The following is a 19,093-nucleotide window of genomic DNA, read 5'->3' as shown; positions in this document are numbered from 1 at the left end:
ATTTCAGAAACTCTCAAAAACTCTTTTTTTTTCTAAATTTACAATGGCTTTTCAGTGGTTTGGCTTTCACCACTTGCATTATGCTAAACCATATTTGACACCTCGGGGATGTCATCCATGCCATTACAGTAAAACAGGGCAAATTGGTGATGCAAGTTTTTGCGCAACACCGACAACATATAAATCAATAACTAGGAAAACACTGGGTTACATCTGACCAATTTGATTTGGTTTCTGGAGTGTGACCAGTGTTCGCGGTCTCGTCTCGTCTCATGGATAAGTTGCACACATCAAATAGAGCAGGGATATTGGATCTCATTTACATACATTTCCACATGTGTAGAATTTTAAAAAGATGCTGACATGATGGGCCTAAACTTAAATACATGAAACATGCATGCCAAATATCTTCAAAGGCTGTGTCATTTAATTGGCAGCTGAAATTTCATCCACTGCATATTTTGAAATGTGCTGCATCTAAATTTTGGAGTATACTGCTTGATAAATAACTCCCAATGAGACGGTCTTGCTATAACATTGCTAAGAAGGGGCACTCTGCCTCAATCAGGGACCCTAACATTGATTACTATGCCAACTATTGTGGTAACCAGAGAGCTAGTTAGCAAGCTTTCCATTTCATTTTTTCCATCCAGTATGTATATTAATTTGAAGAAAACTTTTCGCACAGTACACGAGTTGGCAACTGTATAAAAGCCATAAAAGCCTTGAGGGTGTTCTGTACTGTGATTTTGGCTATTTTGCTATTCTAAACAATATACTATCCAAATGTATGCCAAGAATCCTTTAGTCAGGACAGGAGATAAATGAGTTTCACTGCTCTCACTGTTGCTGCTTTTGGGTTTTGCAGGACAGTACTGGATCACCACCATACCCATAATCACTAAAGAACAGCCTCTTGGGTCTTACTGCTATAATAATCCATTCTACAGCCTATTGTACTGCAAACCACCTTTGTCTAGCCACATTACAAGCTGGCTCAGCACAAAACAGACTACGCTGGTATTATTTACCCAGAGCTTGAGCCACAGTGGAGCTGTGAATCCTACCGACTTGTTCATGGTGCGGGTTTGAATCCCAAGACACGTTCTCTTACAGCCATCCGTTTCCGAGGACGTGGCACAAGAATGACAATGCAGAGTCTGACTAGAGAAGCAGCTTTGTGCCGCCGTTCCCTCAGAGAGCCAGAAATGTTTCCTGTAGTCGGGAGAGCCAGGCAGAGTTTACTCGCCATTCACATCGCTCATTTTTCATCAAATATTTCTAAGATACTTTTGACATCTTGCACAGATGATTTTCTGGCTGTGTTATGGTTTCAAAAAATCATTCAACAAATACTCCTTTTGATTTTTTTTTTTGTTATAAACACTATAAACCTGGCAAGTCTAACCTGGTCCTGCAGCGGAAAAGTGCCTTTTGACAGCCAATACTGTGACATACACACCGCTTTACCACAGATCTGCTTCACTTCCGCCCTGCAAGCCATTCCAATACCAAACATCCTGAGGGAGCAGTTCCAACCTGGTTTTCTGTGGAAAAAATGCTCACTAAACAGACAAAAAAACACAAATGATACACTGACAATCAAGATTGAGAACTGCAATCAGGAACCAAGCCCCCCCCCCCCCCCCCCACCCCAATTCCCCTCTGTTTACTCAAGCAAATCCAAGTCACAAATAACATCCTTGTTTGCCTTTAGAGAACTTTATTTACATGTCCATATATAGCAAGGTCAAGGTTCACGATGCAGTTGTGAAAATACCTGTCTGCCTATGTGCCCTAACAAATACAATAGAAAAACACACTTAATGTTGAGTGTTAATGATGATGACGTCGTAGTAGTAGCCACTTCCCTGAAATTGACGAGTACCTGTTGTGAGCGCTGAATTCTGTTTTATGTCCCGGGGTAGTGGTGTTCTGTTCTGGGCTGGGTTTCACTAAAAACATCTAAAGAACAAGTTCATCTTTGTTCTTTTGTAAGAGCACAGAGCAAAGACAAACTCGCTGCACAGACACTTGAGGGGAAACCCAGCCCTGTTCTGTCCATGGAGTCATGTATGTACCGGAGATAATACAATCATGTTGCCGCTGAAACCTAACCAGGAGAAAATAGTTGGAACCTCACAGCACACTGTCCCGCCATCTGCCACGCATCTGCTACCCCGAGGAGCCGCCATGTGCCGAGGACTGGGCTGGACCGGGCCAGGCCAAACTGGGCCAAGCTGACCCAGGCTGGGACTTTACACAGCACAGGAATATGGACCGTATTTTTCCATTCGAGTTTCCAGCCCTCCCCGAACCCTTCCCACACTTCCTCTGCCCCGTGTCTCTGTCTTTCTCTTCCTCTCCTTCTATCCACTTAATGTGGTCCAACTGTTTCGAGAAAAATTCAAAGGCTAAAAAAATAAGATTTTTTTCCTAATTTCTTGTTCACTACAGAGGTTTTATTTTGTTAAAAAAAACAAGGAAAAAAGAAACAAAAACAAAACAAAAAAAAGTTCTTTGGAGGAATCCCACAATTGCGCAGCTATAGACTAACCAGCGTTCTCAGAGCATTAAAAACAAAGTTCAAAGTTCGTTTTTTTTTTCCAGAGATGTGACTTTGTGCCCCTTGCTTCTCTCTCTCTCTGACTGTCTCTCATTCCTTTCACAAACGTAAACAAAACAACAAAGTACGAGTGAGTGTCTCTTGTTTCCATGCCACCGACTCTCTGTACAGTCATTGGTGCAGGGGGGAGCCTGGGCTCCGCCCCCTGATTATTAATTTACTTTTTTTCAGCCAATCAGAGTTCTCTTCAGTAGATGACTTCGTAGACTGTGGCCTTCTTGTCCCCAGAGCCGGTGACGATGAACTGGTCATCGGGGGAGATGTCACAGCTGAGAACCGACGAAGACTCCTTGGACTGAACACAGAAAGGGAGAAGAAGCCATGTTAGCTAGGAACAGTCAGAATCTTGTTTTTGGTATAAAATAGCAACACAGAAACACACAGGTCTGATTAAACAGCTGCTATTCAAGTTAAAATTGATATACGTGTGGGTGTCTCTAAAGAAAATTCTCTAATATTGAGAAAAATAGAAGATGATGAGAAAATGAAACTGCATTCAAAATTTTTGCCTTCATAAATGGAAGTTGCTTGCAGGCCACACGAATTCCTCATCATTCCAATGTATCATAACATATCTTTTAAACAAGCATAGCGTAAAACTAGCTGGAGATTTTCCTCATCGGGAAAGTCTCCAACAGTTGCAGAACACTGTGCATAGAAATCAGCGTCGGACGGCCTACCTGGAATATGCTGGATCCGTAAGGTGTCCGCCACGCGTTCAGGAGGTTATCTTTGCCTGTGCTCACGAACCATTTACCTACAGGACAAACACACACACCGATCAACAGATAAAGCCTCAGGGGAGGATAGATATGGAGAAGACTGAGAGGAACGGCTTGCTTTGCTTTTGTAGGCAAAGGCAAAAAGGAAGAAACGGTTTCTGAAGAATGAGAGAAGCAGAGATTTGTTCGGCTTGTCTGTGATTAAATACCCTGAGGGAATATGATGTAACCAAACCATCAATCTAGTCGGTGTGTGTGTGTGTGTGTGTGTGTGTGTGTGTGTACGTACCGCAGTAGGCGAACTTGAGGGAGAGCACACAGCTCTCGTGGAGGTGCAGCTGGTACTTGTCAGGTTTGGAGACATGCAGCACTTCCACATTACTGCTCTCCATGCCCACAGCCAGCCACTCGCCTGTCGGACAGTAGCCCAGCGAGAAGATCTGGGGACAGGGAGGGAGGGGGTGGAGGGAGGGAGAAAAGGAGGGATGGGAGGAGGGAGGAGAAGAAGAAGAGAGGGGGAGGGAGGGATGAGAGCGTAATGGAGAGAGGAGGGCATGGAGAGACGGGAGAGAGGAAATGAGGGAGGAGAGAAGGAGATGGAGGGAGGGAGGGAAAGGGAGAGAGGAGACAAGGGAAAGTGGGGAGAGAAGGGGAGAGATTGACAGAGAGCGGGGGAAGGAGCGAGGGGCAGAGGAACAGGGAGGTGGGATACAAGGGAAGGGGGAGGGAAGAGATTGAGGGAGGAGAAGGAGAGAGGGAGAAGGAGGGAGGGAATCAAAGGAAGGAGGAAGTAGGGATGAGAGTGGGATGGAGAGAGGAAGACATGGAGGGAACAGAAGGAGAAATGCAGGCAGGGATAGAAGGAGTGGAGATATGGAGATAAAGAAAGAAAAATGTTTTAGAGATGGGGGAGAAGTAGGAAAAAAGAGAGGATAGAGAGAAACTTATTATAGGAAGGATGAGAGCTCGTATCTGATAATAGCGGTCATCAAATGGTCATCAGCAGCCTGTCAGCAGACTAATGCCTGTTAGTCTGGACTGCCACAAATCTGATTTGTGCTTCTCTGTGTGTGTGTGTGTGCCTGTGAGGTGAAGATGTGCTGTGTGTGTGTGTGTGTGTGTGTGTGTGTGTGTGTGTACCTGCGAGGTGAAGTCGTGCTGCTGCAGCTGCCGTCCCTCTCGGAGGTCCCAGCAGCGGACGGTGTTGTCCAGCCCCCCCGTCCACAGCTTGGTGCCGTCGTTGGAGATGTCAATGCAGCTCGCCCCGTCTGTGTGACCCTGGAACTGCCTGCATGGAGGACACACACAGGAGACAGTCAGTCAGACACACACACACACACCACTCTACCACCACTCTCTCTGCTCTTCCCAACTAAAGTTTAGTTACTTCCTCCCCTTCCTCCTTTCTCCAGAGAAAGACAGTCAGAAAAATACTGCTTTTAGAAATGGTGAAGAAGTGGTGTAGGGCCTCGCCTTCTCCAATATTTCTCCCCTTTATCCCTTCCTCCCTGTCCTCTTTTAAATAAACTCAGACTTCCCTCTCTCCATTGCCTCCTACCTCACTAAAATGTTTCTTCCTGCTCTCTCCCCGTCTCCCTCTCCTCCTCTCTTCTTACCTGATGTGAGTCTGGTACTACAGTGTTTACTCCCTCCCTCCCTCCCTCTCTCTTCTCTTCCACACTCCTTACCTGACCTTTGATGTCTAGTTGTGGAAGGGAAGTCCCAGACCAAGATATTTCCTCCCACCTACCCACCCTTTCTCCTCTCATCCCTCCTCCTCCTCTCTCCTGATGAAGTCTGGTGGTAAGAGACCAAAATCTTTTATATTTTCTCCTTCCTATCTCCCCTTCGTCCTTTCTCTTTCCTCCTCTCCCGTCTCCTCCTCTCCTCAACTGACTGAAGTCTAGTTGTGGTCCTCTCCTCTCCTCTCCTCTCCTCTCTCCTTACCTGACCAGTGTCTGGTTGTGGAGGTCCCAGACTACGATGTTTCCGTCGCTGCAGCAGGAGAAGCAGACCTTGTTGTCAGGGGAGATGGCCAGAGCGTAGCAGGCCGGGGCAGACGACGTTAGCTCCGCCTTGATGCGGGGAGTGGGCGTGGCCAAGTCCCAGATCGACAGCGTGCTGGCCTCCCCGCCCACAATCAAGGTCCGCCCATCGGGGAGCAGCTTGCAGGAGCGGATGTAGTTATCCCTGTTCTGATTGGGCACAATAAAAAAACAGAAATACAAATATCTCATAAAGATGGCTGTTTATTTATATATAATGATATATGATGCAGCACACTGTAAATGACAGCGGGGGATAAGTCATCTGTGAAGTCTGAAGTTAAGCATGCTACTTCAGCAGTATCATAGCAATAAATAAAGTTGCTGGTGGATTTGGCTTTAGGACAACAATGTAAGGGCAATTCATCATACAAAGTGTGTGTGTGTGTGTGCGAGAGAGAGAGAGAGAGAGAGAGAGAGAGAGAGAGAGAGAGAGAGAGAGAGAGAGAGAGAGAGAGAGAGAGAGAGAGAGAGAGAGAGAGAGAGAGAGAGAGAGAGAGAGAGAGAAAGAGAGAGAGGGAAAGAGAGAGAGAGAGAGAGAGAGAGAGAGAGAGAGAGAGAGAGAGAGAGAGAGAGAGAGAAAGACAGAGAGAAAGACAGAGAGTGTGTGTCTTTATCGGAATGAAAATCCCTTTAATCTCCAAGTACAATAAATGTACAGCAGTTTGTCTTGGTGATGTTGGTGCAGAAACAGATCAGCAGCTCGCAGATATACCAGTCACATATCAAACCAGACACATCCTACAAGATGACAGGACCTCACAGACAGTACTTAAGGGACACTGTTGAGACATACGATGGGACAGCAGACCTTAAATATCACTCTACAAATATCCATTCAACAGTCTCCCTCACTCCCCGGCGTCTCACCAGACAGTCCAGCTGGGCCATGGGGCTCTTGCTGCCCGGCTGGCTGATGTCCCACACCTTGACGCAGCCCTTGCCTCCGGTGTAGACGTGGCGCGTGGAGGTGCTGATGGTGACGGCGCACACCACCTCTCCGTGGTTCAGGGTGTGGATCTGACGGGCGTGGCGGGGGATGCCCGGGCCCAGCAGGGCGTCGGGGGGGAAGGGCACCGGCTGCATCTGGCCGTCCGCGCTCACGTGGAACGAGTAGGCGCTGGAGAGAGGATGGAAGGAAGGAAGGAGACACAAATAAATGAATAATTAAGAGGTTAAGTGCTACAGATAAACATACGATCAGACGGGAACAAATGGGCGCTGGAGACAAAAGAGGGCAAATTTATTTAATTGTTGTAGCATATATTGTTCACAATATAACTTTGGTGAAGACCTTTACAGACTTTGTTAGACCCATACTGAACCATAAGACACAGAAGAAACTAGACAAGTTAGAGAAAACTATCAGATATGGCATGTCCTACATCCACCTTTGGAGTTATTTTGTGAAGTGTTGTAATTTACATTTTTGGTGTACCTGCTTTTCCTTCAACCTGTCTCTCTTACTTCTGCTTCAATTAGTGATTTTCTGCATTTCCCACAATGACTTTCGACAACCCCCAGAGAACGGGCCTGAACTTGTTGCATTCAGATGTGGGATAATATGGAAAGAGCAAGGCAGCAAGTTTTTCCAGTTGAGAAAAAACAAGAGTTGTGGTTACTGTAGGTGGAGAAACTGGTCTCTCTGTCTCTTCTATGATGGATTTCTCCCTGTGTGGCTGTTGAACGTTGGTGCAAAATGGTGGCTCTGGAAAGACTTAATTCTGATGGGCTGACACCAAAACACTATTGTTTACCATTTGTTTCAGATAGTTGAAACTTTTCTGCTATTGCACTCAAAACTATTATTATTTAATACTGCTATTAAAAGGAAAATACTCCACCGAACCCAAAGTTGAACCCAGAAAAGCAAGGTACATCGCTTTTACATCGTTTTTTTAACAGTGTTATGGAGCTCCAGAGTGGATTTTTCATTTAAAGTTTGTGATACACGGGTACATATTGTTGTACAATTGTACATTTTGGTTAACCTAACTTGGTTAACCTAACAGAACATTGGAGGCTCCAAACTCTATATGTACCATGAAGTGACAATTTCATCGCTGTATAATAAGTAGTTCACAGAAAAGGCGAGGTATAAATTGGGCTTGTTGAGTAGCACCGCTCAAATGAGCTTCAGCTCTCATAAGCCTCGCACTAGGTCTCTCTCTCTGCTAGTCAATTTTTAATTAAAGTATTTCCTTCCTGTTTTTTTGACACAATTTTTCATTGTTACAGCTCTTCTGATGCTGTAATTGAAATTTGAGGAGAGACTGAGTTTTTGAGTTGCAGTTAATAGTTGAACTCTGTGGAAGATGTGAATGATAAGCAGAGAAAGAGGAGACTCACGGCTTTCCCGAGGCGGCCGACTGCAGGCTGGCAGGAAGCCCAGGGACCCTCATATGTGGGTGTGGGGACTCATAGCCCACCTGGAAAAAACAAGACATACACCGAGTCAAGAAAAGACTTGAAGAGACCTGGCAGAGAAGAGAAGAGAAGAGAAGAGAAGAGAAGAGAAGGCTCACATAGAAGAGAAGAGAAGAGAAGAGAAGAGAAGAGAAGGCTCACATAGAAGAGAAGAGAAGAGAAGAGAAGAGAAGAGAAGAGAAGAGCTGGCTCACATAGGAGAGAAGAAAAGAAAAGAACAGGGACTTCACGCTCTGTCTCTGCAACACAGAGACAGTATCAGATGGAAGATCGCAGAGTAAAATGAGATCATATGAAGGCAAAGAGACTTTTCAAAAGCCAAGGTCATAGATGCTTAAGGATAAAAGAAAAAAAAAAAAAAAAACGCTGCCTCCCTTCCCACTGCTCTCCCTCTCCAATAGCCCCTTCTCCTCCAACATATATCCCTCTCTCCGCCCTCTTTGATGGGCTCACATGGAGAGCTATTGCACATGACAGTGACATCCAAAAGACAAATTATCTGCGGGGACGTCTATCTCACCACGGGGGATCGTCCGTAACCTGCGGCGGCTGCAGCGGCGGCGGCGGCGGCAGCTGCAGATCCGTTCATCTGGGGGGAGACCAGGTGGAGGCCGGCGCCGTAGCCCGCCGCCCCGGGCAGCTCACCGTTCACCCCTGGAGGGGGCAGGCCAAAAGCCCCCGGGGGGTACGCTCCCTGCACCGCCAGGGGGTTTCTCAGACCCAGAGCTGGGGGGAGGGGGGGGGGGGGGGGAGGCGAAAGGGAGAGAGGAGAGAAAATGGAGGGAAGAGAAGAGAGAGAGAAAGGTGAATATTGGTTAGGATACATTTAAGGGAGCAATATTACATCGCAATACTAACCAAAACATGCAATATGTCGTTTAGAATGGGTTTTCTGTTGCTTTAGCATAGGCTGGAATAAGCCCCAGATATTATTGAGGTGACTCCCACTGCAGAGCCTTTCAGTGCCTGAGGCAGCTGTGACTGACAGGCTGTGAACAAGATGCCAGGCTGCCACACAAGGCAGGACAACACACTGCTGTCACTGTGGCCAGCTGCAGCACTAGACCACTACTGACCCCTGCTGGCCACCGTGCCTTCCTGCAGCGAAAGTGTGTAAGTGTGTGTGTTGTGTGTGTGTGTGTGTGTGTGTGTGTGTGTGTTAAGATAAGTGTGTATATATGCATGCAGGTGCATCTGTGAGAGTGTATGTATGCATAATTGCTTGTGTGTGTGTGTCTGTGTGTGCGTGTGAGAGAGAGAGAGAGAGAGAGAGAGAGAGAGAGAGAGAGAGAGAGAGAGAGAGAGAGAGAGAGAGAGAGAGAGAGAGAGAGATAAAAGAGAAAGGGAGAGAGGTAAAAGAGAAAGGGAGAGTGGGAGAGAGAGAGAGAGAGAGAGAGATAGAGAGAGGGAGAGAGAGAGGGAGGGAGAGAGAGAGAGGGGGGGTAAACTAGAAAAGGAGAGTGAGAGAAAGAGAAAATGAGAGAGAGAGAGAGCGAGAGAGATGCATTGGAATAGATTGGGGCTCATTATGAACCAGCTCACAGTCACAGTCCGTCACCTCTCCTAATCTTTCCATTTAAAAAGTGGGGAGCGATGAACATTTTTGCCCACAGCTGCTTTATTAAGCCCAGATGGTGGTCGGTGGTGGGGAGCTGGCTGACACCCGTACCGACCGCTGGTGCCCAACACCCAGGTGGGTGCTACACGCTGATAGAATCACTCCAAGTAACAAAGCGAGTACGCACTAAAAAGCCATTTCTACAAATGCGGTGTCACATTTTAAAGTGCTCCCCTGTGTGCAATGAATGTTCTTGTCCCTGAGAGGACGGCTGGAGGTATTTGTCTTTTTGGTCTCCTGAGCAACATAGTGAGAAACAGAACAAACCAAAAAAAAAAGAACATCATAGTTTGTCCTTTGATGTGGGCAAGCTTTACAATTTCACATCAGGCTTAGGCTTTCTGAAGTTCAATGGCACCTTTTACATTTAACCAAGGGTGGAAGTAAATAATTACAGTTACTCCCTTTAGTGTAATTCAGTAGCTTTTTTGTGTATTTCTTTTACAATTTGTTTTATTGTATTTTAGTTTTACTTAAGTACGTTTTTGCAGAAGTATTGTACTTAGCTACATTTTAAATCGCATCCATTACAGAGTACAGATTTTACAAAGACAAATGGAAGAAAAAAAAATCATTGGGTCAAAAAGCAAACTTGTGGGATGCTCTTACCCAGTGGGTCCACACCAGGCTTGCCAGGGACGGGGCGGAACTGTGGGGGGCCGCTGGGTCCCGCAGTGTTGGACTCCTGAGACATGGGAGTCCCTGGCTTCATACCGGGAGTACTGGACTTCTCTCTCTGGGCGGGAGGAAAGAGGAGGAGGAAAGAACGGAGCATTAGGAAGGGAAAATAGTAAAAAGGAAGGAAGGAAATAAATATATGATACAGAAAGGAATAAATATGGGTAAAATTAGATATGTTAAAAAAAAAAAAAAAGGTGAAAGAAAGACGGCGAGCCAAAGAAAGAAACAGGAAAGTGCACTAATGAAAGAGTACGGCAGCAAGAGTGAAGGCAGATGAGACCAGAGAAACCTGTGGGATCAGCAGCCTTGACTGACTGTGTGTGGGATGTTGAATATAAAAACTCCTCGTTGTAGAGAGCAGTCCCACTCCTACCAGGTGAGACGCACTACTGACCCTGAACAAGACAGCAAAACACAGTGTGTGTGTGTGTGTGTGTGTGCTGGGATCTGTACTATGGAAATTACTATTTTGTGTGTGGGTGTGTTGGTTGTATAGAAATGACTCAAATGTACATGTGTTTTGTCTCCATTTAGTTGTGTGTGTGCATGTGTGTGAGGGTGAATGAGTGAATGGATGTGTATATACTGACTGAAAACAGATGTGGGCGTTTGTCTGTGAATGTGTGTGCGTGTGTGTGTGTGTGTGTGTGTGTGTGTGTGTGTGAGGGCCAGTGAACTGCACATGAATGGATGTGTATACACTGTGTTAAGACAGATGTGTGTGTGTGTGTGTGTGTGTGTGTGTCCACCTGTGGGGGCTCCTTGCCACGGGAGGGGGAGGCGGCGCTGCTGGAGGAGGCCAGGGAGGTGGGGCTGGCCTGCGGGGGGCCCTCCTTCCGAGACGGGGGCATCTTGTCCAGGCCGTTCTCCCTGGACGAGTAGGACTGCACGCTGCGTGGGGACGACGGGTCCTGCATCCACAATACACACAACTTTATTGTCCGTGCCATTGCACAGGACAGCAGGAGAGGAAACTGTCTTTAACCACTAAAAAAAAAAAGCTTAAAGTGGTAATCCTCAAGCTCCCTTTTTGTTGTTTTTTTGGTGATAAGCGAACATTAATTTGGAAATGTAGTTTCTGCACTGCACCTCCCAGAAATCACCTGTCAATCAAACAGTGTGTCCCGTACTGTGACATATTTTTCCTTGCATTTTCTGCTGATGAAGTTTGAGCTTGTGTAGGTGGCGCTCTTTTCTTTTTCTGTTCAGACATGCTGGCCATCACTGCTCATGCCAACTACCCAGTTCTTCTTCTATTTATTCCAAACAAAGCGGAAACGTAAAACACATCACTTCCTGTGCCCCATAGCGTTTTTCCCGGGAAAAACCTACCCAACACTGCAACATAAAAGCTTTCATGAACTGGATATAGGTTGAATCACTATTGTGTTGTATCATCTGGCAATAAGGAGTAGCAAAGCGGAAAGTTATTTATATGATATGTCACAGATTATTACTTAAAAAAAAAAACTCATGGGTTGTGCTGATTATTTTTTTTACTTTTATTGTTGTACTTTGTGAGGTAGATATTTTTACAAGGCCATTGGGAGTGTTTTCCAACCTTGTGTGTGTGTGTGTATCTCTTTATCCTTTGTTTGTATTATCCAATTTTGTTTGCTTTTGTCTGCACTAATTCATAAAACTAATAAAACTAAAACAGTCATACATAAAATAATTGTACATAAAACTGTTAACAAAGTGCAGATGCCATATATTGCCTGCAAGTGTGTGTGCATGTGTGTTTTATGATTGTGTATGTAGGGAGAGGGGGGCAGGCAGAGGTGGAGGAGGAGAGTTTGGGGGGGGAGGGGGATTGTATTTTTATTCAGATGGTCCTGCTGGGTGTGTTTACATGATGTATGCAGATGAAAGCTGTGAAGTGAGGCGAACAGAGGCCAGCGGCCGCCTACTAACCTCATCCACCACCAAATTATCATCACTCTTATCCGCATCGCTGCCCTGAGAGAGAGAGAGAGAGAGAGAGAGAGAGAGAGAGAGAGAGAGAGAGAGAGAGAGAGAGAGAGAGAGAGAGAGAGAGAGAGAGAGAGAGAGAGAGAGAGAGAGAGAGAGAGAGAGAGAGAGAGAGAGAGAGAGAGAGAGAGAGAAAAAAAGAGGGGTTAGATATACCCCCATACAGTATGTTGTACAGTTACATGTCGAAATATAACACACCTACACTTGAACACAAACAGAGACAGATCCAGTTCTAGATGTTTAACTTGGATGCAGGTGAAACTCTCTACATAAACAAAACAAGACACTGCTCATGTTTTTTTATTGTAGGCGCAAATGATTAACGCTTTGGCACGTTCACATCGCAGCCAGATCTACTGTCTGTGCACTTATTTAAACCGTTATCCAGGGAGGATTAACTGAGCACACATGGCCTTTTTTCTCAGAAACACTGGGAGCTGCCCAGTACACCCACAGTCTGCTCCTGCTGCCACTGGCCAACTGGGGGTTCAGAGCCTGGGCACCCTGACTGGTAGTTAGGGAGAATGGGATGGGTGTGCATAATTCTGTTGTTATGCTAATATTCTGATATTACTTGCCTAACCCTAACCATACAATAAAATAACCACCCTACATATATAAGTCTACTACTACTAGTCTACTAAAAATCATCCTTCTTAAAGAGTGAATCAACACTAAATCATGTTTTTGAGCTGTAAACATGGTTGTATAGCTTCTATATAGTGAATAGCATTGATCCTGTAATTAATTTCAACATTGTTCGAATTAAGTCCTGAATCCGGTTCTGCAAGCAGAAAATAGTTGTTGCACTTTTCTCTGTGCGCTGAAGCGCCAAATGCTTTACGATCAGAAAATTGTTACTGCCACCAAGTAGAGATGAGTGATCCGTTATCACAGACGCACTTGCCTGCTCTCTCTGGCTCCCCATCCCATTTTTCACATCTTTCAGAATTGTACACTAGGTGGAGACTGGCTGAAAACAATGTGCTTACCCACTCTTTAAGCTTAAAGGATAAGGCTGGTGTTTTTTAATGCATTGCTTACTGTCAACAAATCCTATGAAAATAACAAAATCAGCAAGGATTTTGTTTTGCCAACAAGTCTCGTCCATGTAGCCGGTGCCCAATGCAGCCATGTCCCAGCAGCCATAGAACTCCATTGTATAAAAAAAACGATTAAAACTTGTCAAAGAGCCATGCCGTTGCTCTGGGCAGCATATTTCATCATCACGATGTACCTGGCCAGCCGACTTTTTCCTCAAACAACTTAATAAGCCGGCTGTAAAGACGTTTGCGATCTCAGGAAAGTATTTCTGTAGCACCGAAAATAGTCCCCGGTGTAATGAAGAATTTGTTGAATTTGATTTGGTAATAACTACAACAGCTTTTCGTGGTAACAGTTAGCAATTTTTAAAATTGAAACTATGTCTTTGTGAGCTGTATTTCAAGGTTTTTAGCTTACAATTGGAGCCAATGACTTCTGGGTTGACAGCTAAAACAGTACGTGGGAAGTCAGAAAATAACAGGAGTAGAGCAAACGCATTGTTGATTTTGTTATTTTCATTTGTTGACGTAAGCAATGCATTAAAAAAACACCAGCCTTATCCTTTAAGCTTGTACGTGCACTACCATAATGAGGCTAATAGATCTAAATATATACATTTTGAGTTACTGTAATGGCGGTAATGGGTGCAAATATTTTAGTTTAATATTATCCTGTAAAATGAGGACGGGTCTCCAAAGTCCCAGCGGCACCACACAGGCACCAGTGGTCTCGTCTAAAGTGGACTGGCAGATTTGGGTGAAGCTTTCTTTGAGTTACCATTGAGTTACTTAAACATTAAACAGTCTTATAAAAGCGTTCTCACATAGTCTGTCATGAACTCCTTCTCATCAGCTTTCCTCTTCTTGCCGTTGCTGAGGTAGTCTGCTGAGCGTCCCTTGTCCCCGTTGGACAGAGAACTCTGCAGGGAGGGGGGAGAGGAGGAGAGAGGAGAGGAAAGAGAGAGGAGAGATGAGAGATAAGAGGAGAGAGGAGAGGAAAGACAGAGGAGAGAGAAAGTAGGAGAGGAGGGAGAGGAGAGAGGACAGAGATGAAGAGGGGAGGGGAGAGGGAGAAGAAGGGCATATTGAATTGAGAACGAGAGCAGAGGCAAAGAGCGAGGGAAAGTAGAGGAGAGGAGAAAGGGAGGAGGAGGAGACGGGGGGAGGGGAGGAGTGCAGAGGGGGAGTGAGGGCAGACAGGGGAGAAGAGGGTGATAATGAGGTGAGAGGGACTGCATAAATCATGTCAGGCTCATAAGCGTCGGAGATGAATGTGAAAGAATATCAGGCCGCATCGATTGGCCAACTCGCTGTAGGAGTGAGAGGCAGACGGGGAATGTTAGAAGTTTTCTTTAAGAAAGCAGAGAGGACTAAGGAGGGGTTTCAGTATGCTTTGGCACTCTTGCGCTTTTTTTCCCCCACCCAGAGTGTGTCAGAGTTTTAGTATTTTGATAAGTCCTGTGAACTAAATTGTTGTTATTGAGTCCTGCACCTGTGTCTCAAAGAAATCCTGATATCTGCAGACTTCAGAAAGCCAAATGTAAACCTTTAAGTCATTTTTTATACTACCTGGAATTTAATTTAAGGCAAGTTTAAAAACCAAAGTAAAGAATTAAAGTTGGCAAAACCAGACTATTTCCAACTGAACATGGCTGATGAAAGTATAAATGGGCATATAAGAAAAAGGACAACAGGAAATCAGTTGTTAAAAGATGTGTCAGTTGTGTTTAGTAAAGCACATGCAGTGGAAAAACACATGTTTTGCATATTGTACTTCTAACAGTGTTCTGAATTAATCCAAGAGTGGATATGCAACCCAAAGAAATCTGTCATTGAATGGTTAAAAACACATGACTTCTAATACCTGTAATTAAGATATTTGTATAGGCTACTTTTTAAACCCTTAAATTCAAACCATTTATTTTAAGAATTTCCTAGACTTTTTAAGGCTCTGTGGACACCCTGCTAATGTACAACACTGAGTTTAGGAGATTACCTACTATATTGAAGAATACTGAAACAAAGTGTGGACAGGTGTGAGATGGAAAGCTACATGTTAAACAGGTGATGGTGTTCTGTGGCTCACTCACCGGTCCTGCTTCCCGGTCTGAGTTCATTCCAGGCAGCAGTGCCCCACGTCCCAGTAGCAGGCCAAAAGAGAGCAAATGCACAGACACACGCGCACGCACACAGACGCGCACACACACACACACACGCGCACCCACAACATTATCTCCCATCACTTTACATCACTCTACAGCTGATGACTCAGTGGAAAATATCCCTGAGGAGTGTTATTATCAGTACCACTTCTGTGCCCTGCCAAGAATTCTAAGCCAAGCCAATCATCAGAATCCATCTAGCCAAGCTCCGGTAATTCTCTATACCCACCTCAGCTAGATGTTTCCATCTCCAAAAGTGCAATCCAGCTCTCTTCAAGCCCCTAAACTCATCTAGAATTTTACACTTTTTGCTTTGAGGACCGCTAAGTGAAACAATAAGTGGATATGGCTCATTTTGCCTAAAGCTCGGTCCGGCAAAAACTCCCCCAACTATCACAAAAGTAAGATGATGCATTACATCCCCGTCTCCCTCTCCCCACCCCACACCCCACACCCCACACCCCACACCCCACACCCCACCACAGGTCCCCCTCGTCCCTGTACCTCTGTGGTGCTCTGCGGCGGCGGCGGCAGCTGCTGCCTCTAGGTGGGCCCTCTCATCCTTGGCAGCCAGTTGGGCGCCCAGAGCCCCCGAGAGGGCCAGCAGGCTGGACCCGCCGCCTAGTGCCAGGCCGGGGTGGGGCAGTCCCGACGGGTGGGGGCCCATTGGCAGGCCTTGGGCATGCTGGGAGAGGTGCTGCGCCTGAAGCTGCTGCTGTAGAGAGGAAGAAGAGAGAGAGAAGGGGGAGAAAGAAATATTGGGGTGACTTACAGGAACTGGAGGAAGGAGCTTAACGGGAAGCGGAAGACAGGAGGAAAGGAGGAAAGAAAAAACGGGGGGGTCTCCATGCTATGAAGTGGAGGACAGGAGAAATTCAAGATGTCAAGGCTGTGTCTCTTTAGGAGAGGAAGCACTGCTGCCAAATCAATCTGAAGGAGTGTATGGTTACTGATGGGAAATAAGGTGACACAAATCTAGAGCTGCTTGAAGGCTAAATTGCTGTGTAGTCAGTAAATTATTGGCAAATTATTAATGGTCCAGGTGAGCGTGGGTATGCCCGAGAGTGTGTTTTAGTGTTACACACACACAGTACACAAGCACAATGCCTGAAGTCAAATCAGGAGCTCAGCCACATACCATATTTGCATTTCAAATATTTGGAAAATCATACGGTATACTTGATTGGGCCCATTTTTGAAGAAATTCTTCAATTTGTGAGGCTGTTCAGGCGCCTGGTAAAGAATGAATTCACTCAAATTCTTGAAATGGCCATCTTAAACCCTATCTTTTAAATATATGGCCACAGGGTCCGTGTATTTTAGGACTGGTGGCAAACGAGGGCCTGATTCAATAAAAGGAAAAGAAAAGACGGAAAATAAAAAAAATATGGGAGGATGGGGTACACACGGTATGAGGCAGAGGGGGGAGTCCACGTACCCCTATCGACGCATTTAACTCCCCCATAGTCACCTGCTTGGCGCGCTCCATGGCCTGGACCACCTGTTGCTGGTGCTGTGGAACAAACCAAGAGGCCAGTGAGGGCAGGTGGATGCTGAATAAATACTTTGGCTTAAACTCAGATGCTTTCCCTTCATAAACTGAAATGAATATTTATTATGTAGAATATTTCTTAATTAGCATGAAAAAGTATTCCTACTTTCACTAACAGCATGTTTGAAATACTGATTTCGTAGCTCGGGGATTTGTGAGGGCATGCAAGCATTTGGCCATCGAGGAAAATGAGTGTGCTTTGAAGTTCCGTCCATCTGCAGCTGTGTGTGTGTGTGTGTGTGTGTGTGTGTGTGCGCGTCTGTGTGTGTGTGTGTATGTATGTGTATGCCTGACGGCATGTCAAAGTGTTTCGCCATGAGTTATTGCTTACTGTGTGCATGCATGTGCACACCTTCTGTGTGGGCTGCTGTCAGACAGAAAGAGAGAGGGACTGAACGTGGTACGGCGTGCTGGAGTGTGTGTGTGTGTCTGTATGTGTGTGTGTGTGTGTGTTGTCTGTCCCACCTCCTGTGACAGGAATGGGATGAGCTGAGCACAGATCACGTTCAATCGCTTGGCAATCTCCGTCTGAAAGAAAAAAGGGAGGGTGGGTGTGGGGATACTGTCACTTTGATGAATAAACACACGTGCACACACACAGGCGCACACACACACACACACACACACAGCCAAGATTGGGCATGCACAACAAAAAAAAAAACACACACACAAAAAAGTTACACACATACAAACACACAAAGACACACACACACACAGCATGGCTGTGGCCTGCTTCTCCCAGGGCCAGTGTGGTAAATATTTCAGCTGCTTACATCTGGTCCATGCAAATGGAAACTCTGCCAGGGAGCCTGGCTAAAATATTCATGGACAGCATCTGCTGTGGCCACGGCCAGCCCACACAGAGAGAGAGAGAGAGAGAGAGAGAGAGAGAGAGAGAGAGAGAGAGAGAGAGAGAGAGAGAGAGAGAGAGAGAGAGAGAGAGAGAGAGAGAGAGAGAGAGAGAGAGAGAGAGAGAGAGAGAGAGAGAGAGAGAGAGAGGGAGAGGGAGAGAGACAGAGAGAGAGTGTGTGTGTGTGTGTGTGTGCGTGTGTGTGTGGCAGAGGAGAGAGCACGTACGTTTCTGTGTGTTTTCTCTCTGTGCGTCTTGGCTGTGCATGTGTGAGCTATCTGCCTGTGTGCATGTGTTTCTGATGCGTCCTTGTATGTCTTTATTCTGTGTGTCTTATTCTTGTGTGAGTTTGCATTCTGAGTCCTTGTCAGTGAGTGAGAGTGTATGTGTGTGTGTGTGTGTGTGGGTGTGTGTGTGTACTTCCTGCTGGGGGTCAGTGGTTCTAGCTGTGGGTGTGTGTCTGTTCTGATCTGCTCTACTACACAGCCAACAGCTAGTTCTCCCTCCCTCCCTCCTTCTCATCATCTCTCTTTCCATCCCTCTCCCCTCCTCTCCATCTTTCTTTCCATCTCTCACTCCATTTATCTCTTTCCATCCCTCATTCCATTTCTCCATCCAGTCCTCCCTCCATTCTGTCTCCAGTATTAGGGCAGTAATCAGGGCTACAAGCTCTGCCATGTGATGTCTAATACACACGCATGTACACACACACACACACACACAAACATGTTTAGCGGCAGGCCCAACAAGGCCGTTAGGGCCAGTAATGATATGCATGCAGAGATCATGATGACAACATCATTATGGCCGCAGGCTGTTCGTCTTGTTGACAGCTAGCCTCTGTTCTATGTGTGTGTGCGCGTGTGTGTGCATCTGTGTGTGTGTGCGCATGTGTGAGAATGCATGTGTATGTTTGTGTGTGTGTATGTACACACACATACAGACACAAAAAACACACAAACATACACACACACACACACACACTCCCCAACCCATTCTCTCTCTTAAGTGATTTATTGACGCCGGACTGAACTTCCACCCCCTCCTTTTTCTCGCTCTTCCTCTCTCATACACTCTCTCTCTCGCTCTCTCATTTCTCTTGCTTGCCCACATCCCTCCCTCCCTCCTCTTTCCATTTTGCAGCCAGCCCCCCCCCCCCCCCCCCCCCCCCCCCCCCCCTCCTTCCCTCCACCTCTCCTCTGAATCCATCACCCCCTCCCCAAGGGAGACACAATGATTTCTTGTTAGAGAACGCCAACTACTAAATGACATCTTCAGGAGACAGAGAGAAAAAGAGAGAGAGAGCGAGAGCGAGCAAGAGAGAGACAGAGCGCACGTGAGCAATCGAGAGAAAGAGGATAAAGAGGGGAGGACAAAATGGGAGAGGGGAAAT

The 19,093-nt window shown here is 46.0% G+C and overlaps 1 protein-coding gene across 1 annotated transcript; it reads right to left on the bottom strand.

Annotated features, from left to right (window-relative positions):
- Positions 1–1,714: 1,714 nt before the first annotated feature.
- Positions 1,715–17,378, bottom strand: tle2a (TLE family member 2, transcriptional corepressor a; the record flags this gene model as incomplete). The annotated part of the gene is made up of 16 exons (XM_071530376.1): positions 1,715–2,921; positions 3,307–3,383; positions 3,638–3,788; positions 4,489–4,636; positions 5,296–5,543; positions 6,264–6,513; positions 7,743–7,822; positions 8,341–8,546; positions 10,048–10,174; positions 10,869–11,030; positions 12,034–12,078; positions 13,961–14,056; positions 15,227–15,243; positions 15,803–16,013; positions 16,707–16,811; positions 17,316–17,378. Coding segments are annotated over 16 exons (2,094 nt in total), but the record flags the coding sequence as incomplete, so codon positions are not given.
- Positions 17,379–19,093: the final 1,715 nt, after the last annotated feature.

Source organism: Centroberyx affinis, unplaced genomic scaffold (assembly GCF_046629955.1).
Source record: "Centroberyx affinis isolate AG114_WGS23_722 - 3 ecotype Tasmania unplaced genomic scaffold, CSIRO-AGI_Caff_v1 ptg001922l_1, whole genome shotgun sequence".
Lineage (NCBI taxonomy): Eukaryota > Metazoa > Chordata > Actinopteri > Beryciformes > Berycidae > Centroberyx > Centroberyx affinis.
This window is presented reverse-complemented; position numbering and strand designations above follow the sequence as displayed.